General features: G+C 54.0%; 2 protein-coding genes across 3 annotated transcripts; one reads left to right on the top strand and one right to left on the bottom strand.

The window, feature by feature from the left end:
* Positions 1 to 529: 529 nt before the first annotated feature.
* On the bottom strand, positions 530 to 3,936 carry MAFF (MAF bZIP transcription factor F). The gene is made up of 3 exons (XM_068142442.1): positions 3,847 to 3,936; positions 2,697 to 2,750; positions 530 to 2,613 (listed from the first exon to the last, which is right to left on the bottom strand). Exons 2-3 carry the CDS (start codon positions 2,730 to 2,732, stop codon positions 2,200 to 2,202), a joined length of 450 nt encoding a protein of 149 aa, XP_067998543.1. The 5' UTR covers positions 2,733 to 2,750; positions 3,847 to 3,936; the 3' UTR covers positions 530 to 2,199.
* A 536-nt stretch (positions 3,937 to 4,472) lies between these two features.
* On the top strand, positions 4,473 to 21,869 carry PLA2G6 (phospholipase A2 group VI). 2 transcript variants are annotated; one of them, XM_068142439.1, is made up of 16 exons: positions 4,473 to 5,111; positions 5,605 to 5,820; positions 6,622 to 6,802; positions 8,257 to 8,444; positions 11,240 to 11,336; positions 12,282 to 12,464; positions 12,678 to 12,786; positions 13,363 to 13,512; positions 15,152 to 15,242; positions 15,975 to 16,138; positions 16,614 to 16,764; positions 16,944 to 17,080; positions 17,687 to 17,841; positions 18,804 to 18,971; positions 20,092 to 20,165; positions 20,654 to 21,869. In XM_068142439.1, the coding sequence occupies exons 1-16, from the start codon at positions 4,903 to 4,905 to the stop codon at positions 20,793 to 20,795; spliced, it is 2,415 nt and encodes an 804-aa protein (XP_067998540.1). In that variant the 5' UTR covers positions 4,473 to 4,902; the 3' UTR covers positions 20,796 to 21,869. The 2 variants fall into 2 exon arrangements, with proteins under 2 accessions (XP_067998540.1, XP_067998541.1); XM_068142440.1 differs by lacking the exon at positions 13,363 to 13,512.
* Positions 21,870 to 22,147: the final 278 nt, after the last annotated feature.

The following is a 22,147-nucleotide window of genomic DNA, read 5'->3' as shown; positions in this document are numbered from 1 at the left end:
CACCTCCCTGGACAACCCATTCCAGGGTTTCACCACTCTCATGGTGAAGAACCTCCTCCTCACATCCAGCCTGAATCTCCCCACCTCCAGCTTCATTCCATTCCCCCTAGTCCTATCACTACCTGAGATCCTGAGAAGTCCTTCCCCAGCCTTCCTGTAGGCCCCCTTCAGATACTGGAAGGCCACAATTAGGTCACCTCGGAGCCTTCTCTTCTGCAGACTGAACAGCCCCAACTCCTTCAGTCTGTCCTCATAGGAGAGGTGCTCCAGCCCTCTGCTCATCCTTGTGGCCCTTCTCTGGACACGTTCCAGCACCTCCACATCCCTCTTGTAATAGGGGCTCCAGAACTGGACACAGTACTCCAGGTGGGGTCTCACCAGGGCTGAGTAGAGGGGGAGGATCACCTCCCTCGACCTGCTGGCCACACTTCTCCTGATGCAGCCCAGGATCTGATTGGCTTTGCGGGCTGCAAGTGCACACTGAGAGCTCCTGTTGAGCTTTTTGTCCACCAGCAATGCACTCTCAGTGTGGAAAAAAAAACAAACACCAACTGGCTTTATTTGTAAAGTCTACAAAATACAGAGAAGTCAGGTAGGACACATACCATAAGTCAGAAAATAAATAAGTTTGGTTGGGTTTTGTTTTTTTTGTTTGTTTTGTGGTTTTTTTTTTCTCTCATAGTCTATAAGATAAAATGTGATTTGCATATATAAAATATAAAGTAGGGCTCTGTACCAACATCCTGGCTGTGCCGAGAGGCGGAATGGCAAAGAGGACGTGAAAATAACTTATGTTCGTGCAATAAATAAACCCAAGAGGAGCTGGGGTCGGGGGGGGGTGGGAGGGGATGCTAACCACAGTGCCCCTCCACAAGTGGCAGGCATCAGGCACCTCTCTCCAGGAGGGGATGGGAGGCTGCAGCCAAGGGTGGCTGGCGTGGCAACTCGGGCATGAGCAGTGTCGGGGTGGGGGGTGGAATCATCTACAGCAAAGGATCTGCCTCCCATTCATTACCTCCACTTGTATTTAGCAAGCCCAACTCTTACCCAGTGTTTCAGCCTGCTGAAGAGCCAGCTGTCACACACCAGTGTCCAAGCTGGAGGAAAACCAAAGGGAGGAGACTACCTGTCTGCCAGGCGGCTCCCAGGAGCAGGGATGCTCTCCACCCTACTTCCCACCTCCTGCACATCCACCCTTCTCTCTGCCTCCGCAGCTCTGGCTCTTGGGGGCCAGGAGCATCTTTCCATGGGCTTTGTAGGCGGTTGGGGCGCCAGGGAGTGCTTGGTGGGGCTGTACAGTCCAGCCCATGCAGAGCAAAACAGTGTTTATCTCTGCTCCAGCTGCCTCCGTTTCCTTCCTGCTGTGTTTCAGAGCCACCCAGCCGGCCAGGCTGAGCGTCCTGTAGGCAGGAAGAGGCGTGAAGGATGTGTATGATGCAGAGAGATAAAACAGCACCACTGCTGCTCTCCTTTGTGGACAACAGCCTGGGTTGACCTGCTCACATCCCCAGTTCTCTTGTCATCTCTGGGCTCCCCCAGCACCGCAAGCTGTCACAGCACTTTCCCATTCCACTCACCCTTACCAGGCACCAACTCGCAGCCACTTTCTCTCCCACTCTGGCCTGCCACTTTCCCTTGCCCTCTCCATCTCTGGAGACTCCAACCATATTGCACCTCCCACCCTGCTCTAGCCATGGTCCAAGTTGTGGGGCCAATGGTGATACGTCTCTCCATTGTATCCCTTCTGCCCCTTACTCTCTCCTGCCTCCCTGGCATGTGCTCCTGGAGTGCCTGGCACACACTCAGCTCTCTTGTGCTCTCCTCAAAAAAGAGGTACTCGGGGTTTTCCTGCCAGCTTGGAGCCATGAGATGCTTCCCACTGCTGCCTGTGTGGGTTCACCCTCTCCTGCCTGCACCCTCCTAAGTTAAGGAGTGCCCAGCCAGGGAAGCTGCAGCAGGGGATAGAGCTGGGTTGGAGGGAAGGGGATGTTAGGGCCAGTGCTGGGGTCCTATCCTCCAACCCCAGCACCCATGCTGTGGCAGCCCTGCCCTCATGGGGGAGCTGGAGGTCAAGGGATGAGAGGGAGAGGACTTGGGCACAGGACCCATCTGGGAGGAGATCAGGGAGGTTATGGGTGATAATTTATGGGGGAAGGCACCCTGGGGGGTCAGTTCCCACCCAGGGGATGGAGGCCAGCACTAGGAGTAGGCGGCCTGGTTGGCACCAGACTTGACGATGGTGATGACACTGGCAGTGGCCACCTTGGCGGAGGGCCCATGGGTGGCCACGGTACGGGCGAAGCCCTGCAGGGCCTCATACTTGCCACGGAGGGTGTCAAGCTCCAGGCGCATGGCAGCGTTTTCCCGGGCTAGCTTGTCCACTTCCCACTCCAACTCCATCTTCTGCTTCTGTAGCTCTTCCTTCTGGCAGACACGCTTGACCCGGCAGCTGGCAGCGTAGCCCCGGTTCTTCAGCGTCCGCCGACGCTGCTTCAGCCTTGCAACCTCCTCCTTGGAGAGGCCTCGCAGGTGGTGGTTGAGCTCCCGCACTGACAGCCCCATTAGCTCCTCATCTGACAGCAGCGGTGTGTTCTCCCCCAGCTCCCGCTTCACCTAGTGGAGAGAGAGGTGGTCACCCAAAACCCCCCCAAAACCATAACCCTGGCCCCCAGCCCTCAGGTCCCGCTGGTGCTCACCTTCAGGGCCTTGCTGGAGAGCCCGTCTGCAGCCATCCTTGCCTCACGCTGACCCTGCCGAACAGCCAAGAGAAAAGCTGGTCACTGCTAGCCCGCGCCCCTCGCTTCAGCACAGAGGGCGCTGACCCTGCTGGTCCCCTGCCTAATGCCCACGTCCCCCTCTGCTGGCGAAGTGACTCACCCCTATTCCTTTAAGAAGTACGTAGTAACAGTAACAACAGTAATATGGAGTTAAAGTAATAATAACAGGGGAAGGTTGGCCCTCCCAGTCCTCCTTTATCCCACGCTGAGGTGGTCGTGATGCTGCTCTGCTTAGGGGACCTGAAAAGCCACATCCCAGCTGCCGAGAGACCAAGTCCTTTCCCCGGGGAGGAAACGTGGATAAGACGCACCCGAAACTGAAAGGAAAGTAAAAGTAGGAGCCCCACGGGGCGAACCCGCGACGAAGCCACATAGCTGGGACTGGCGTGCAGGTGCCACCCTACTGCTATCGAGCCCGGCGGGCGAGGGCACCGCGGCTCTCAGCACAAGGACCAGGTGTCTGCAGGGTCCAGTGGCCATGGGTCGGGGCTCTGACCACGCGACATAGGGGGACGAAAAGTGGCCGCCCCGTGATTCAGCACCCCAGGGGGAAAAAGCCACCGAAGCGGCGCCTCTCCCCTCGCCGATGGCCGGTAGTCCCCCGTCCCTGGGCTGGGAGAGCCGTAAGCCGAGGCTGCACACCAGCAGCCTCTGCCTAACTAAGGGAGCCTCCTCCTCAGTACGGGAGCCCTGGAGAGGTGAGGGGACCCAAGACGGGGCCGAAAGTGCCGCGCGGAAAAGCGAGGGGCTGGAAGGGGGCGGCGGGGAAGGTGGAGCCGTGCAGGCTGAAAGCTGATGCAATCCGGGCCGGGGAGCCGTCGCGGAGCCGGGATACCAGCGGCGGTTCCCTCCGGGGCGGTGGCCGAGATTCGGGAGGGAAGCGCAGGCGGCGATCCGATCGCGGACATCGCCACCTCCCTGCCTTGGTCCCGGAGGCGGCAGAGCGGCCTCCAGCCAGCATCGAAACCTGCCGCCCTCCTTCCCGACCACTCCGCGGGGGGAGAAGCCAGAGACGGGAGCGGAGGGGCCACCCCAGCGGCATCACCCAGTCGGCCCCGACGAAGCTTACCGGGTAGCCGCGCTGATCCCTGCGGGGCCGCTGCCGGGTCGGGCCGTCGGGCGGCGCCTCCAGCCCCACTCCCCGCGATTACTCACCCGCGGATTCTTTTCATTCATAAAAACAGAGTCATGCGGTGACGTCACCCCGCCCCGCCCCCACCGCCGCGCGAAGCGACCCCTGCTCTTAAAGCGACCGTCTCCCTTAAAGCTCCTGGGTTGACAGTACTGCCTGTGAGGCTGGCAAGCGTATTCAATGAATGCAGCCACGCTCCTCCGCGGCTTGGCTTCTCCCCAGGTATAAAGTTGACGCCCGCCCGGTGAACGGCCCTGCCCTGCAGGTGAACGCCCTCACCCAAGCCCAGAGGAATGGGGCTGCTGCCGCTTTAAGGAGCCCCTCACAAAGATGGCACCGCTGCCTTCCCGCCCTTTTCTGGGATAGCGGCGGGCGTGACGCAGAGCCAAGAGCCGCTCTTCCCTGCCCCAATCGACCCACCCCGGGAGTGGCGCCACTGATTGGCCAGCTCTGGGGTGGGCGGTGCGCGATTGGTGGGCGCTGGCGGAACGGGCCGGGAGCCCGGCGCGGGGTACGCTGGGGGTCCGTCGTGCTTTGCGGGCGCCAGGCCCGGCCCTACCAGGCCGCGGGTCCGCCTTCAGCCCCAGCCCGCCGAATCTTGCTCCACCTCTGCTCCCATCCACCACCCCCCGCCCCCGACTCCCCAGGCGGTGGAGCGGCTCCACCCAGCGCGAGCAGGCGGTGGAACGCCGAGGGTGGCCGTGGAGGGGCGTGTTTCCCTCCGAGGCAGCAGAGAAAGGCCTTTGAGAGGGAGGTCAAAGGTCTCATGAGTCGCTGAGAAGTGGCTGCACTTCCGGGAAAAGCCAGAAGAGAAACCGCACGCACCGCTACTGGGCTTTCCTCTCCGGCGGCGCGTCGCACTGGCAACTTTCGATTCTCCTTTTCTTGTACTGGGTCGCTAAGTTCAGGGAAGGGGCAAGGCCGGCTCAGACGTAGCCTGTGCCTGGGTTTCTCTCAGTACACAGAGGGGAAGCCAGCTGAGGCTCCAGAGCGATGCAGTTCTTTGGCCGGTTGGTGAATACTATCAACAGCGTCACCCAAATATTCACAAACCCGTACCGGGTGAAGGAGGTGCCAGCTGCAGAGTATGCTGCTTACACCTGTCTGAAGAAAGATGGCAGGGTGGTCCTGTATAAAAACAGCCACAGTTGCTCATGGGATTGTCTGCTGGTGAATCCCCAGAGCCCACAGGTCGCTTTCCGGTAAGTGACAGGTCTTTGATAACTGCTACTCAGGTGTAAAACTAAAGACCAGAAACCTCCAGTGCTTGCCTGCTGTGGGTGTGGGATGATCTCTGTGGTCAGTAGGTGGACTCCTGAGGAGTGAGAGGCCCTCGTGTGTGCTGGTGGAAGAGTTGTCATTGAAACAGCTTGTCAGAACAGGACAGACAATGCAAACGGTGTGAAAACAGGCGGTTGTGAAATAAGTGCTTGGGTCAGAACATTCACTCGCAGCTGCTGCTGGTTTAGCATCTGGAGCAGAGGATACTTCAGCCCAAAAGTTCCTCAGGGGGAGGAGATGCTCTCTGCTAATGAAGTTCCCACCATTCTCTCCTTGGAACAAGCCTGAGGCCAGATGCAGAGGAACGGGAAAGTCCCCAGCATTAATGTCTATGGAAGAGCTGTTTCTCTTAGATACATGGGATGGAGTTAGTTTCTTTAAGCAGGACCAGCCCTGTGTTTGCCTCCCCTCCAGGCTCTTCCAGCTTGACAGTGAAGCAGATGCCCTGGCACGTTTTGAGCAGTACGCTGGGCAGCTGCGGCCGTTCTACGAGAGCTCGCACCAGCCCTTGTCCCTGGAGGATCTCCAGCAGCTCAGCGACTGCTTCCGCAACCACCCCAGCTGGACCCCGGCGCACGTGGCGGTGGAGATCGGCCGTCGCGACAGCTTCCGGCACAACCGCGTTCTGAGGCAAGGGCTGGAGAGGGGTCTCTGGTGGGCCTGGTGCTGGGAATGAGCTTGGGAGGGCAGGCTTGGCCAGGTTAGGGGATTCCAGCATTGGGAGCTCCTTCCTGGGGGGAGCTTAACACCTGTGGTTAGTGCAGGGGTGGAGTTTCAAAGTGCCAGCCTTGGGGTGTCTTGCCTGTATGAGGAATGTGGTAGCAAAGGGTATCCAAAGGTTGCTGAGTATTGGTGGGCTGGTGTTCACCTGCTGCTGTGAACATCGAAGCCTGGGGCTCTGCTGTTTGAGCTATGGGATTTAAGTGTTTTGCTAGAAGTAGTGATTCTTAAAACCCTTGTGGAGCTGATTTTGGGAAGAGGCTGTGGCTAACTCTGTAAACCATAAGAGAGAGTGGACTGTCTCTCTGGAAACAGCTTTTGACTGCAGGCCCTTGCTCTCCCCATGGGAAAGATCACTGAGGATAAGGGACACCAGTGAGGAATTAGGGGGGTGGGGGCCTAATGGCAGCACCTCTGCCAGGTTACTGTCTGTAACCCATCTTCTGCCTGCTTTGGGTGGGGGAACCTGCTCTCACATGGTGGGCAGAGGTAGGAGCAATGTGTCTGGGGCAGGGTCTGTGTCAAGGCTGCTTGGTGGCCCTTCCCTGTGCTCCTTCCCTGGCAAAAGGCTGGGCTTCCCAGAGCCTTATGGTTCCCACCAGCTGAGTGTTTTGCAGATGTGGAAGGTGCTTTGGTGTCAGCTCCCAGGGCAGCAGCACATCCTTGTCTTCCCAGTCCTTCCCTGACCTCACATTGCCTCGCCTCTTGCAGCTGTGTGAACAGCACAGAAAGTGAGAATGGCTGCACCCCCATGCACCTGGCCTGCCGCAAGGGAGACATGGAGTGCCTGCAGGAGCTGCTGGCGTGCCACGCGCGGGTGGACGTCACTGACAGGAGCGGGGAGACCGTGTTCCACTATGCCGTGCGAGGGAACAGCCCCCACATCATTGAGGTGCGAGGGACTTCAAAGCAGAGGGGGAGTGGTGCTAGAATAGGTCCTTTCTGTGGTGTGAGGAGGGAGATGGGAAAAGAGCTGGAGGCCAAGGAAGAGAAAATCAGTTCCATCTGCTGCAGCATCAAGTTCCTGCTCAAGGCTGATTTTGGCCTCTTTCTTCCCCCTGCACCAGTGCCGTTTCCTGTAAGCATGCTACAGATTCTATGCTGCAGTGGAACAAGGATTTCAGGCAGATTTCATCTTTGCTTGAGACCTTCATCCTGCTGCTCTTTAGGCCCTTGGCTGTCCTCCTCCAAGCAGGGTATTTGATTCTGGGCAGAGTGCTCCTGTCGGGGAGTGTTTGCTTAGGCTGCTGTGAGGGAGTGTGCATTGCCCACAGACTGAAGGACGGTTCAGAGCTTCCCTCAGCTCTCCTGAGCTGCAGAACCTGTTGTTTGAACTGAGTGGCCTTGCATGGGGGACAGCAATCAGAGCCTCAAGACAGAGACAGTCTGAAGCCAGAGGCATTCTCGATTGCTGAGAAGGGCTGGGCAGAGTGACAGGGTTCATAAGGATGTGGGTGGCCTTCCACCGTGGGTTCTTCAGGTCTGTCAGCTCCCAAGCACCCAGTGCAAGCATGAGGCCAGCTTTCCTCTATGGCTGCAGCCCTCCTCTTTGCCCAATACCTGTTGTGACAGCTCTCCCTTTGCCTGCCAGACTGTGCTGGCATTTCCTAATGCAGGAGGGCTGACAGTCATGGATTAAAAAGATAACCCCTTCCTTTATTTCTCTGATGGCAGCAGCTTGGCTTGTTTTTAAAGAAATACCTCCAGGTCTGACCTGTCTCCTGTAGCTCTTTTTCTCTCTTGATTCCTTGCTAAAGCAGAGAAAATTCCTGCTTTTCTTCTGTGTGTCAGGGTTTGCAGGGCTTCCCCAGTATGGCAGTGGGATATTTTTAGGTAACAGGTCTTAACATTTATGGGGGGAGTAGGAAAACTCCTTCAAACATATTCCCACATGTATATTTTAAATAGAATCTTCTTTGAATCTGAAAGCAGTGGTGGAGTTGCAGGGGAAGTTGAGCTCCTGCCTGGCTCTGGTAACTGGTGGGCCTACAGCAGGAGAGGAAACCACTGATTTCAGTGGGTGCTCCCATTCAGTGGGGCTGTGCTTGGCTCATGCAGTGGAACACAAAAGGAATCTGCTGGGCTGTGTTACTCAAGGTGATGTGAAGACTTTTAGCCTGAGGGGTGTCTCAAGAGCACCCAGGCCAGAGGAAAAGGGCGTAGAGAGCAGTGATAAACCCTTTGGGTAGAGAAAACAAGGAGCACTTCCATAGCTACTCTGTTGGAAGCAGGGATGGACAGAACAGATGTAGCATTGTGAAGAGCCCAGTGCTCCAGGTTCTGTTCTTGGAGCTTAGGAAGATTGATGGTGTTCTTCTGTGTCTGTCTATTGCCTCCTCCTCCCAGCTCCTGGGCAGAACCCCAACTACTGGCTTGGATCACTTGAACCATGAAGGGCTGACTGCTCTGCATCTTGCTTGTCAGCTGGGCAAAGAGGACATGGTTCATTCTCTGCTGAAATGTGGTGCCAGGTGCAGCATCATGGGGACACTGGGCTACCCCATTCACACAGCACTGAAGTTCTCTCAGAAGGGGTAAGTAACCACTGGGCTGCCAGAAGAGGGCTTTTCTCCAATCTTGCTCAGGGTTGCCCCAGACTAGACCCCTTTCAAGGCAGTGCTCAGTAGTCCTGTGCTGTCCTCTGCTTCCTCAGCAAGTTGACAAAAGAATGGAGACTTGTTGATACAGAAAAGCATCATGGAATGGTAGGGGTTGGAAGGGACCTCTGAGGATCATTGAGTCCAATCCCCCTTCCAAAGCTGGGTCACCTCTGGAAGCTCACACAGGAACACATCCAGACAGGTCTTGAAAGTCTCCAGAGAAGGAGACTCCACAGCCTCTCTGGGCAGCCCGTTCCAGTGCTCTGTCACTCTCTCAGTAAAGAAATTTTTCCTTATCTTAAGGTAGAACTTCCTGTGTTCCAGTTTGTATCTATTGCCTCTTGTCACAGGACACCACTGAAAAGAGACTGGTCCCTTCTTCTTGACACCCACCCTTCAGGTTATATAAAAACATGAGCAAGATCTCCTCTCAGTCTTCTCTTTGCCAGGCTAAACAGCCCCAGGTCTCTCAGCCCTCCCTTATAAGAAAGAGGGACAGGGATAAGCATCTTGAACTGGGAAGCCCAGAACTGGACACGGTATTCCAGTTGTAGTCTCACCAGGGCAGAGTAGAGATGGAGAATAGAATAGAATAAACCAGGTTGGAAGAGACCTTCAAGATCATCGCGTCCAACATGTCATCCAACACCACCTAATCAACTAACCCATGCAACCAAGCACCCTATCAAGTCTCCTCCTGAACACCTCCAGTGATGGCGACTCCACCACCTGCCCGGGCAGCCCATTCCAGTGGGCAATCACTCTCTCTGTGTAAAACTTCCTTCTGACCTCCAGCCTGAACTTCCCCTGGCGCAGCCTGAGACTGTGTCCTCTTGTTCTGGTGCTGGCTGCCTGGGAGAAGAGACCAACCTCTGCCTGTTTACAACCCCCCTTCAGGTAGTTGTAGAGAGCAATAAGGTCACCCCTGAGTCTCCTTCTCTCCAGGCTAAGCAGCCCCAGCTCCCTCAGCCTCTCCTCATAGGGCTTGTGCTCCAAGCCCCTCACCAATTTCGTTGCCCTTCTCTGGGCTCATTCCAGCAAGTCAACCTCCTTCCTAAACTGAGGGGCTCAGAACTGGACACAGTACTCGAGGTGTGGCCTAACCAGTGCAGTGTACAGGGGCAGAATGACCTCCCTGCTCCTGCTGGCCACACTGTTCTTGATGCAGGCCAGGATGCCATTGGCCCTCTTGGCCACCTGGGCACACTGCAGGCTCATGTTCAGCCTACCATCAACCAGTACCCCCAGGTCCCTCTCTGCCTGGCTGCTCTCCAGCCACTCTGACCCCAGCCTGTAGCACTGCATGGGGTTGCTGTGGCCAATGTGCAGAACCCGGCACTTGGATGTGTTAAATCTCATGCCGTTGGACTCTGCCCATCTGTCCAGCCTGTCGAGGTCTCTCTGCAGAGCCTCTCTACCCTCCAGCAGATCAACTCCTATCCCCAGCTTGGTGTCATCAGCAAAGAAGAATCTCCCTTGGCTTGCTGGCCACACTGTTCTTGATGCACCCCAGGGTACCACTGGCCACAGGGGCACATTGCTGTCCTGTGGGTAACCTGTTATCCACCAAGACTCCAAGATCCTTCTCCGTGGAGCTGCTTTCCAGCAGCTAATCTGTCCTGAGAGAAACACTTTCAGAAAAACAAAGCCCCAGGTTTCCTTTGAATTTCTCTCTCTCTCTGTTATTATTTAGTATCAGACACTGGGAGAAAGACAGGGGTGTTATTAAAAGAGCTGTCTGAGAAGTACTTTTTCTCACAGTGAGCTGTGAGAAGATGATTTGCTGATGCTTAAATAGCAGTTCTAATTGCTGTACCTCAGCCTTGGAGTGTTCTGGTCCTAAGAAACTTTTGTTTCAAAGCTTAATTATTCCCATCTCCTGTGGGACAAAGGTACTCTTGACTCTTAATAACACGCTCTGGAGCTGAATCAAACGAGGCACGATGTTTATGCCTTCTTTTGTTCTCCCTGGAGAAGTAGGACTCTTCTGTTGCTTTTATAATACTTCATTTTCATGGAGTGTCTGAGCTTTACAAATTGGGCTCTCAAGTCAGCACTGGCTGCTGCTAGCTAATTTTTCAGCACTTTGAAAAGTGCTTTCCAGCATTAAGAGACATATTGACAAGCCAAAAAGGTGTCTCTTAGTTTGCAGGGAGGTTCCATCTCTTGTGCACAGTTGTGGTGGTGGTGGTTCAGAGTGGAGAGCATGGACTTGTTTTAGAAGTCTACCTACCCCTGTTTTCTAGGCACTGGATGTTTGTCTGACCACAAGAGGTGTGATTTTTCACACGCAGGAAGGCATGCAGGTTGTTCATTTCAGCAGGTATTTACCTATTTCAGTTTTATCCTCATATTTCCAGAGAGAGAGAGAAAGAGAGGGAGAAGTGAAGAATTTCCCCTTGCATCTTGAGAGTTTCCAGAAATGCCATGTTTTTATATTGGAGAAGCACCCAGATGTTGCTTCACAACTTGGAACTGGGAAGGGATTCTCCTGCTTCCTCCAAATGCTGTGCTGCTTGCTCGCTTCCTCTTGCAGCCTTCTGCTCTAAAAAGAGCAAAACAAGGCTGCAGCTGAAGAGCTTGCAGGTGTTGCAGTGAGCCTGCTGCTGCTGCTGCTGCTGCTGAAGGATTTCCCAAAAGGCCCTGAGTGGGAGGCAGGGGCTGACACGAACAGAGGTCTTGAACCAAGATGGCAGCCACCCATCCCTTCATCACATTGTCTTTACTAGGTGTGCCCAGGCCATCCTGGAGGCGGATGCCAGCCAGGTTCGCTCCAAAGACCCACGCTACGAAGCCACTCCGCTGCACTGGGCAAAGAAGGCAGAGGTAAATGGAGCCAGTCTGTGGTGAGGGCCTGTGCTACCACCCAGCACTGGGTTACTTTCTCTTGCTGCTGACCTTTCCCTTTCCTGTGTGCCATGTGCAGAGCTCTGCGAGTGTCAGAGCCCACCCAGCAGTCCGGTGTTCGGTTCTCCCTGCCCTGTGCTGTTCAGTGTTCTTTGCCGTGGGGGTCAGAGCAGTGGAGCCTTACAGTGAAGCAAGTGGGTGGGCTCGTCCCTGTATGTCATCCTTGGCTGTGCTGCTGCCCGCTTGTCCCCTTTCCCTTTTTGCTGGGGAAATTGCAGCAGTGTCACTGTTACCCCTGGGGGGAGCTCTCTTCTCATTACTGACAGCTTCACCGAAGGAAGCAGATTGATGCCTTGCAGACCGCAGGGGCGCTGTGAGTTTGGCACCGAGTGGTGGTCCTCCTTCCACCAGAGATAGGCAGATCAGTGGTGTGATATGCCATGCTGGAGCACCTGAGTGATGCTTATTACAAGCAGAGAAGATTCCCATGGCAGGACTGTTTTCCTTCCTGCAGTGTCACATCCCTCTCAGAAGTGGCCTGTGGACTGTCAGAGAAAGCATAAAGCTGCTTAGCTTGTAAAGACAAAATCACTTTTCTCCTCTAGTCTGCAGGCATTCTGGCCTGAGGAGGAATTCTTTTTTCTCCACTGCTCTCAGCTGGTTGCTATATTTGTATGTAAGTCCCCAAACAGGCAGAAGCTGTAGCCAGATTGTGAAACCATCTGTTTCAGAAGACAGAGAAACCTCATCTCCAGTGCTTGAAACAATGTAGCTGATCTCTGCCAGCAGCCATATCCAGGCTACAGGTCCTGCCTTTTCCCCTGCTTTGCTTGCCATGAGACTTGGATCGTTTGGGTGCCCAGGCAGTAGACTTCACGTTTGCTTTCTCTCTTCTTGACCTGGCACATGCACACTTGGGTGCAGATGACACGGCTGCTGCTTGAGTATGGCTCCGAGGTGAATGTAGCCAGCAGGACGGCTGACATGGCTCTGCACATTGCTGTCAAGAGGGGGCGCTTTGACTGCGCCATGGTGCTGCTGACGCACGGAGCCTGCACCAACGCCAGAGGTCAGGATGGCAACACACCGCTGCATCTAGCCATGAAGGTGAGTTTTCTGCAGAGGCTGCTAGAAAGGAGAGGGAGGGATTTTTTGTGAAGGGTTGAGGCAGGGGCAGACTCCTCTGAAATTCTGGCTGTTGTCTTTCATGAGGTGATCCCCTGTGGGTGCTTTGGCTAATGAAAAGGGGAGAGAGGGAAATGAGAAATCATGTAGCCAAGGGGAGGGTAGCTCTTGACTGAGCTTTCTCCTGTCCCTTAGCATGACCACCTGGATATGATCAAAGCAATCATCGTGTTTGGAGGAGACGTTGAGATCCCCAATGATTTTGGCGAGACAGCAGGGCTGCTGGCAGCCAGGACCAGCAAAGGTGAGGGAGCATGTCAGCAGCCAGCATCCTGTCCCCCCTTGGTGGCCAAAACAGCGTCTTGGTGAGAGGTGAAAACGTGCCAAGCGTGAGTGCTGCTTCTCCAGTGTGCTCTCCCAGCTTCTAGTCGCTCCCAGGGTAGGCACTTCCTGAGCTGGCAGCGTAGGCTTTGCATTAGTAGCCCTTCTATGAAGTTTCCTTCTGTGAAGCAGAGATGAAAGAGGAAGAGCTGGCACACGTTCCCCCTCTTTCATGCCATGATGTCAGGCACTGCAGGCTCATGGTGGAATGCCACAGTGCTGCTGAAACACCCAGGCATAAGCAGGTGCATGCAGTTCTTTGGGGCAAGAAGCATGGGGCACACACCCTTGAAGCCACACAGCTTTGGGTAGCCCTGCTGTGCACAAGTTCTGATGCCTGGCTTTGGGGGAGAGAAACCCAGGATGTGCCTTCCCCTTCCCTGGATCATCCCAGAGGTGGTGTGAGGGTCAGGACTGGTGTGAATTTGGCAGAGCTGCCCCTGGTGTGTGCCTGCAGTGATTCTCTCTCTGATCTGTGACTTCCCCTTCGTCACCTAAGGTGCGAACCGGAAAGTGCTCTTAGACCTGCTGCAAACTGTAGGGACTGAACGCTGCCACCCACCCAACCCTGACTCCCCAGGCCCGGCACCATCTGCCGCCTCCCTCCTGGAGGGCCAACCTTCCTCTCGGAGCAGCTTCAACGGCTTAGGTAAAGCCTTCCCTGGCCCTTCCTCGCTCTCCCTTCCTGCTTCACAGTGCTTTCTCAGATCCCTTCTTCAGGTGGGCTGCGCTCTGGGGACTGTCTCCTGTCTCTCAGTTTCTGGTCACTGTCCTCATTTCAGCTGTTGCAGGATCCTGTCTCTTTTCTCTGCTTTTCCTTTGTGTGTGTCCTCTAAACTTTTGTGTTATAGACCTGACACAATGCAGCTCTGTAAAAAGGAAAGGGAAGACTGATTCTGTTCTCTGCTCTGGAAGAGATGTAGGACTTAGTTGTCTGCATGTACTTGATCCACTGAGTCATACAGAGAAGGGCACAGACTTGCTGGTTTGATTTGAAGACCTTCCAGTGTCATGCTGGGCACAAGAAAATTAAGTGTTGCTCATTCACATCCTGGAGGCTGGCAGTTGGGAGAGGGAAGGGATGAAAGCCAAGGATAGGTGACCCTGGTCCCAAGGTTTCTGTTACTCACAGGGAAAAGCCTACCTTAGGGCATAGGATTTGTCATAGCTTGTGCTCTGTACTGCCCAGACTGTGTGTATTAGTCCATGGGTCTATTCTAGGTGCCCATCTGTCCTCCACTGGGGAGCTCCAGAGCATGGGCAGAGGCAGTGGGAGGGGTTGCAGAGTGAGCAGTGGGTGAATTGACCTGGAGGGAGGCTCTGACTCCTGTGAAAGGGACATGCAGGCAGACAGCAGCTGCTTGTCAGTGGTGGTTTCCTTTGCAAAGGTCCTCCTGTGGGGCTAGAGGACAGCCCCCTCTAGGCCCTGGAATGTGTCTGTGTCACCACAAGCCTCCGTTTGGTGACGTAGAGGGACTTTCTTCTCACCATGGCCTTGTGAAGGTGACCCCCTCCCAGTTTCAGCTCTGTAGTGGCAGAGCAAGGCCCTTTTTCATCATGGACTCTGACCTTTGAAGCAACTGCTCACCACACTCGTTGTCATCCTCAGCCACCTTCTGACAGGAGTACTTAACTTCTGGCAGGAGCATTTAACTTCTCTTCCCCTGTTCTGTCTTTTGGTTTCACAGGCTGGCTTCTCACCTAGCCTGGATTGGTGCCCTGCTCCCAGGGTAGTGTGCATCAGCTGAGGGGTAATGACAAGCCACCCTGTCCCCACAGCTCTCCTGCCTAGGTTACCTCCAAAGAGTAGATCTAGATTTTGTCTTACGGCTTGCAGTAAGCTGCGTAGCGAGCACGCTGCTGGGCTCTGCCTTCTCTTTCACCTACTGTGCTCATCATCTGCTTTTACAAGGCCTTCATCTTTGCCAGCTGCCTGCTGTAAGGGATGGGATTTCTCATCTTTGGTGTGGTGTTTAATCTGGGGGCTCCCTAGTGGCTATGGGTAAGATGCCTGGTGTCTTCTGCAAGGAGCTTTATTTGGTTGGGAAGGGAACTGGATGTTCTCCATGTCATTATTGTGGGGACTCTTCACTGCACTGGTGGGAAGTTTGGGTACCCTGACCAAGCTTTCTAGGGGCAGAGAGAAAGCAGAAAGAATAATGTAAGGTTTTCTGATTGATGAAGCATGACTTGTTTGGCTGCTGTCTGAGAGGCACACGTCAGAGGGGTCAGGTAGCAGAGCAGTCTGTAATTGTGTTTTTCCCTTTTGCATGTTCATGGCTCCCCAGGGTACCAGGACCTCCTGTATGTTTCCACAACGCTGGGGCAGTTGTTGAAGGCACCAGATGTTGTGGACTCTCCCACTGAGGGCAGAAGGAAGTAAGTGAGGAAACAGCTTCTGTCCACACTGGTGTTCAACTTGAAGGTGAAATCTGAGTGTGGGAATTCTCCCACCCACACCCCTAAGTGTGTCATCCTCAGAGCTGGCATTATTTAACGTCTGTTGATGTTAGGAGTTTTTGTTAGGAGTTGTTTTGTAACAGCTCTCTGTTCCCATAGCCACCACCAGTTCCTGCCTGCAGCCCTGGAGCTGCAGTGGAGTCTGAGCTCAGCAGGTGAAACCCCTGCTCTGTCCCCCCCCTCTGCCACTGGGCACCATATGCTGCTTTGGTTTGTGATTTCCCCATCTCCATGTGCCGCCCTGATGCTCACCCAGTTCCTTTGCAGGCTGTGCGGTGCCTTGGCAGTGCTTCACCTCACCTCGCAGGTTGGCCCTGAAGTGCTGCTAGCAGAAGCTTAGGACTGTCTGCTCTTTATTTGTGACACAATGCCCACTGCTGCCTAGTAAGGGACCTGGATGCAGTTTCAGCTTGTGAAAGTCTCTCTGGTGCAGAGGTTAGGGATGGCTGAAAGAGCAAGTGGTGGTGCAGCAGCTCTGCCCAAGTCTTATCTGTCTGTCCAGTCTTACCTGCATCTGAGGAAGTACCACTGGATTTGTTTGCTCACTGATTGCACTGCTGCAGTGTGCCTGTTAGTGGCGTTGCCATGGAGCACGCTGCGCTTAGTGAGCTGTCCCACAGCTCCCGGTCAGCTGTCTCTGTCTCCCTGCAGTCACGACCGCCTCCTGTGCCTGGATGGAGGAGGCATCCGGGGCCTGGTGCTCATCCAGCTCCTCCTGGCTATCGAGAAAGCTGCAGGCCGTCCCATTCGGGAGATTTTTGACTGGATTGCAGGGACCAGCACTGGAGGCATCTTGGCCTTGGCTATTGTACATGGTGAGGATGGTGCAATTAATGGCCCCCTTCTCGCTCCTGTGGGGCAAGCTGCCCCTCTGAGTCCCAGATGACATTGGTTGGCCCTGACAAAGGAGGGAAGGGGCATTTGTTAATGAAAGAAAGTCTGCCTTGTGCTTGCTTCTCATGTCATCTGGCCTTGGGGGGTTTTGTGGGGTGTGTGGTGTCAGACTGCAATGTTCTGCTCTTCCTGCTCTCTGGATGGGGGCTTTACAGCAAGATGGTCAACACTTTCTGGTAGCAGGAAACTGCACTCCAAGCTTGCCCTTCCTCTTCAGGCCCTGCCAGCCGTGCTGCTGAGGTCTGAGCCGGTGACAGGCGGCTTAGGAAGGGGATGGGGTTGGGAGCGCTGCCTCCCAGGTCCCGCTGCTCCTGCGAAGTCCCAGCTCTGATACGCTCTTTGTTCTGCTTGCCCTTCCTCCCACCCCCTGCTCCTGCCGCTGCCGTGGCGCTCCAGGGAAGCCCATGGACTACATGCGCTGCCTGTACTTCCGCATGAAGGACGCGGTGTTCCGCGGCTCGCGGCCCTACGAGTCGGAGCCCCTGGACGAGTTCCTGAAGAAGGAGTTTGGGGAAAACACCAGAATGACAGATGTCCAAAAACCCAAGTGAGTCCTGCCCGGGGCTGTGCTGGTTGGTGCTCTCCTGACTGTGCTCTAGACCTCTCAGCAGAGATGCCCAGCCTCTCCTTAGAGCAGATCTGGAGGAGTGTGGTGTGTGGACTGCTAAAGGCCTAAGCTTGTCTCTTTCCCCTTTTGTGCCTGCTCTGCCCTACCCTCTCCCCCAGGGTCATGGTGACAGGGACGCTCTGCGACCGGCAGCCGGCTGAGCTCCACCTTTTCCGAAACTACCCTGTGCCAGAGACAAAAACCTCCACTGAGTACCAGACAAGTGCATCTTTCAAACCACTCACTCACCCAGAAGGTAAACTGCTGGCACACAGCCCTTCAGCTGGTTGGCAGGGAGGTAGCTGACCATCAGAGAGAGATGATTTCCTGGTTTTCTTCCTGTTGTGATAAAAATTAGGGGTGTCCAAGGGATGGCTCATCCCTGATCTTGATTTGTAGCTTGGTCTTAGTCCACTCTCCTCCTCCCTTGGCTTCTCTTGTCCCAGGAATAGGGGCTGTAAGTGAGGTTCATGAGGAGCAGTCTGCTAGAGCAGTCCTGCATACAGTCCCTATCTTTCCTTTGGCTCTCAAGAGCAGGTTTAGATGGAAAAGCTGTGTAACTGAAGCATGCAGCCCCCTCCAGCTTACTTCTCACTTGTCTGGCAAACATAGCTGGTTTGCCATCAAAATAGCAGCAATGAAGCTGGTTGAGACTGAATTTGACCCAAGATAACTTAGCAAGCGATGAGGACATCTTTTAAAGCTTCCCAAAATAATCCTGTGCATCCAAGCAGAGGCACCACTGTTGGGAGAAAGAGGCACAGCTGTCTAGGGCAGGGTCTTTGGGGTTTATAGGCCCTCCTGCTTTGTGCTGGTGAATCTTGCACACAGGAAGATTGCTGCCTGCTTTCTCTCCCTCCAGACCAGCTGGTGTGGCGCGCTGCCCGCTGCAGCGGTGCGGCTCCCACTTACTTCCGGCCGATCGGTCGCTTCCTGGACGGTGGGCTGCTGGCCAACAACCCCACCCTCGATGCCATGGCAGAGATCCACGAGTACAATAAGACTCTGATCAAGAAGGTGAGGGAAATCCTGGTAACTGAGCTAGCCCTTGAAGGTGAAGAGGATTTGGGAATGGAGCGGATAAACAAGTTAGCCATGTAGCATCCTGGAAGGGGATGTGTGTTGGGAATCACAGAACATTAGAGGTTGGAAGGGGCCTCCAGAGATCATTGAGTCCAACCCCCCTGCCAAAGCAGGATCACTTAGGGTAGTGTGCACAGGAATGTAGCCAGGTGGGTTTTGAAAGTCTCCAGAGAAGGAGACTCCACAGCCTCTCTGGGCAGCCTGTTTCAGTGCTCTGTCACCCTCACTGTAAAGAAGTTCCTCCTCAAGCTGAGGGGAAGTCATCTATATTCACGTTTGTACCCGTTGTTCCTTGTGTTCCTTGAATGGTGGCCAAGAGGTGAAAGCCTCTTCTGACAAGAGTGTCAGACAGGGAAGCAGCCCCATTGTTTTGTCCTGGCTGCTTTGAGCAAGGCTAATTCAGTTGATGGTATTATGTTGCCCTTGATGCAGCTCTGCAGGGCTTTTTTCTGCCCAGAAGTACATTGACAAGATTATGATGAGAGGGCACTCTGCAAGGCTGAAGAGGGAATGCCTTCTGTGGTGTGGCAGGTTGCTCACAAAGTTGATGAGCTATTGGCAGCTACTGCTCCCTGCAGCTGAAAAGGGAAGCATGTGACTAACATAACTAAAAGAATCAGGCTGTTCACAGTCACCTCGTCCTAGGACTCATCTTGGGGGTGATCCCCCGGGTTTGGGTACAGCCAGAGGTGTAAGGGAGAGAACAGTACAACTGTTGAAGTCATGTGGATTATAGCTGTTTCACCAGGCAGTACTGAAAGGGGAGGATGAAGAAAAGTCTGCTGAGCCTTTTGCCTTGGTTTTCAGAGCTGTGAAAGACTCCCCAAGACTGCTGTAAAAGACATGCTCCACCTTGATTGTTGGTCCTTGCAAACTAAAGATTTGTTTGCTCACAGGGTCGGAGGCAGGAAGTAAGAAGATTGGGGCTGGTGGTCTCCTTGGGAACTGGCAAGCCTCCGCAGGTCCCAGTGAGCTCTGTGGATGTTTTCCGCCCCTCCAACCCTTGGGAGCTGGCAAAGACTGTCTTTGGGGCCAGAGAGCTTGGCAAGATGGTGGTGGATTGTGTGAGTAGTGGAAGGAGGGGATGGTGGAAAACTCCTGAGACTGCTTGCAGGGAAAGAGCAAACATTTCCAGTGTTCAGCTGCTTCCATTTGGGAGAAAACTGTGTTTTCTTGGAACTGCTCTGACCACATTCAGATCAAGGAATGGCTGTAGTGGGTAACTGAAGAATTGTGGGAGCACAGCAGGTCTCAAGCCCTGTCTGCCTCTGGGGTTTTGAGAATCCAGGGAGTTTCTTGCAGCTGAAAGGAGCTGAGGACAGGAACTGTGGTCAGTGGCCTTTAGGAACAGTTGCAGGTGTGAGTTGATGAAACTCAGTATCTTTCTTTCCAGGAAGCACTGATTATCATCTGAGCAGCCTGGACCAAAACCCAATCACACCTTACAAAACAGCAATTCCTTTTTCTTTATAAAAGCTTTGTTATCCCCACAGGGGAAGTTAGCAAATGCCAGAGAAGTGGGAATATCACTGGCAAAAAGCAGTAGCTCAGAGCTGTGGTTAGGAATGTGTAACAGGCACACATTCTTCCATGCTTCAGAGAGAAGGTCATTAAATGTTGTGCATGAAAATATTCCAGGTGACTAAAAGCCAGACAGATCAGACCTAATGTTCTGACTGTAATCTTAATTCTGTTGCTTTGTCAACTCTTAGCTTCCTAAAGTCAGAAAATTCTGAAAGAGATCCCTCTGCTTCCTCTGTCTTTTATTTGAGGGCTTGCACAGAAGCTGTCCCAGGGTAGCCCAGAAACCCTGCAGTAATCACAGGCTCTATTGGTACTTGGGCAGAAATGGATAGAGGTGAAATCCCCAAGGAGGCTGTGATTAAATCCTCCTGGAGGTTTCTTCAAGGGAATTTGTCTGATCCTGTGATGGAAGGAGGATCTGTAGGGTGCAATTCCTTGTGTCCCAAGGATCAGGAGCACTGCTCTTACATTAAAAACCAAGCAAACAAAAGCCGCCCCACTCTTGGTGGTGAGCAGTGCCATCCAGAATGCACTTGCCTTTGGTTTTCCCTCTTCCTCTGTGGTTTGTGCTGTTTGACTTGGTGCCAGGGGAGCCTCTTGCAGGCAAGGGAGAGCAGTGTGGCAGCTGAGCTCTTAACTGAGGGCCTGTTTCTCCTGCAGTGCACTGACGCAGATGGCCCAGCTGTGGAGCGTGCCAGGGCCTGGTGCGAGATGACGGACGTCCCCTACTTCCGGTAACAGCTTGCTCTCTGCTCAGGCCTATTTCTACCCCTCTCACTTCAGACCTGACTGTGCATGTGTCATCCTAAAGAGTGTCACCTCCAGAGGCATGCCTGCTCAGACCTGTTCCCCTGCCTTCTATCCTTGTGCCTTAGTGATGTAACACAGGATACCATGGCCCGCTGCATGAGCTGAGGTGCTGAGCACACCTTGTCTGAGGTCACTTAGTGGGGGTTGGGGGATGCTGTCTAACACAGTCCTTCCAGGATATGTGTCCTGCCCTTTGCCAGTAGGCAGAGCATGTTTTGAGACTCAGTTGTTGAACTGCAGCTCAGTCTCGTGTGTGATTGGGCCTTGAGGGAGGGGGAAGCTTGATAGATAAGGGCGAGTGGACACCCAGGACAGCTTGAGCCACTTGGCACAGGTCTTGTGCTTGGCAGGCTCCCTGCGTTGTGGTATTGATGTCTGTGCCCAGCTGGTGATGCTGTCTTGCTGTCTGCAGGCTTAGCCCTCAGCTGCACACAGAGGTGATGCTGGATGAGGTGAATGACAGCGTGCTGGTGAATGCTCTCTGGGACACTCAGCTCTACATCTACCAGCAGCGGGAGCAGTTTGAGCAGCTGGTGCAACATCTCTGCCGATGACTGACCTGGAGCTTCTCATTCTGCCTCCCCCTGGCAAGGAGCAGCAGACACTAAAATGGCTCAGATTTGCCCTTGAACTAAGGTGTTGAGTGGGGGGAGGGGCTACTACTACTGCTACTACTACTAGGGAATTAACTGTGTGTAACAGACAGCAGTGCACATACTGGAGTGTGTTCTGGGCCAAACCCATGTGTTTCTGCACAGCTGTCAGATGCTGACGGTTACCTTCGTACTGTAGCCCCACCTCTGCTACTGTGCTCAGTTTTGCTGCCCTGCTCTCAAACTACAGCCCTCCCCAGGAAAGAGAGCCCTCACCTACCTGTCTTGAGCTGTAGCAGCTGGAGTCTGTCTCCTGGCTGTGCAGCACCTCTACTGACAAAGCACCGTGCACCTTCCTGCATCACAGAATGGGCCAAGGCTAGATGAGACTTCAGGGATTATTTGGGCCTCTGAGGCCAAGGTGTTTCAGAGCATGTCATATGGAGAAAAGGGTTTATTCTTCCCTTTGCATGCTCTCTTTGAAGGGGAGCAGAAATGCTGCAGCTTTCTGCAGTAGATATGATGCAGAATGTTGTGACTGGCCTTGGGAGGAGGGACTGCCCTTCCTGAGCCAGATGTCTTCTGTAGCACCTTGAGATGGGCTGGCAGCCCAGGGTGGGGTCAGACCCCCCGAGACTGTGTTGTGCCACCTGACTTGCTGTGCTGCTTTTTGCTCAAGGGTTGAGACATGAAAGCAAGCTCAGGGTGGACAACAGCCTTGGCTTGGTAGAGAAATTATTTCTCTTTATTCTTAATGTGGAATTGAAATGCACTGAGATCAGTTCCTATCAAAGAAGCTGACCCAGTAGACAGTTAGGATTTACTTCTTTCACTGCTGGAAATCCCATTATGACTGCTCTACCACTCAGTGTTCCTGCAGTAAATTTTGCATAGGTATGAATAAATCCTGGATCTGTTTGGAGGAGTAACCTGAAAAACTGAATTCATTGTGTCCTTTTTATGGCATGGACTGCTGCTGTGACCAGTGCTGCTATGCAAAGCTAACATCACCTGAAATAAAGAGAGGTCTGCATTTGGTACCACTCTCATGCACTCTGTGGTTGTCTTGTCTTTTGCCATCCTGCAAGGTTCCAGAAGGGTTCTGAATTGGCAGACTCTGAACTTCTTGGAGGTAGAAAATCAGGAGCTGGGCTCCTCAAGGCAGAGGATTATCCCCTTTGTATGGACTGAAGAGCTGAATGGCCTGTCCCTGCAGCCAGCCTGGGGACCATATGTGTGATGCGAGTGGCTGGCTGGCCCATGAAGCACAGCACTGCATGCTGGGCTTATCAGTTGCAGCCAGTGGAGAGGCT

The sequence above is a fragment of the Melanerpes formicivorus genome, unplaced genomic scaffold (assembly GCF_026170545.1).
Source record: "Melanerpes formicivorus ecotype bairdi unplaced genomic scaffold, bMelFor1.0.p_v2 SCAF_8, whole genome shotgun sequence".
Taxonomy (NCBI): Eukaryota; Metazoa; Chordata; class Aves; order Piciformes; family Picidae; genus Melanerpes; species Melanerpes formicivorus.
Note: the sequence above shows the minus strand (reverse complement) of the source record. Positions and strands in the feature narration are given on the sequence as shown.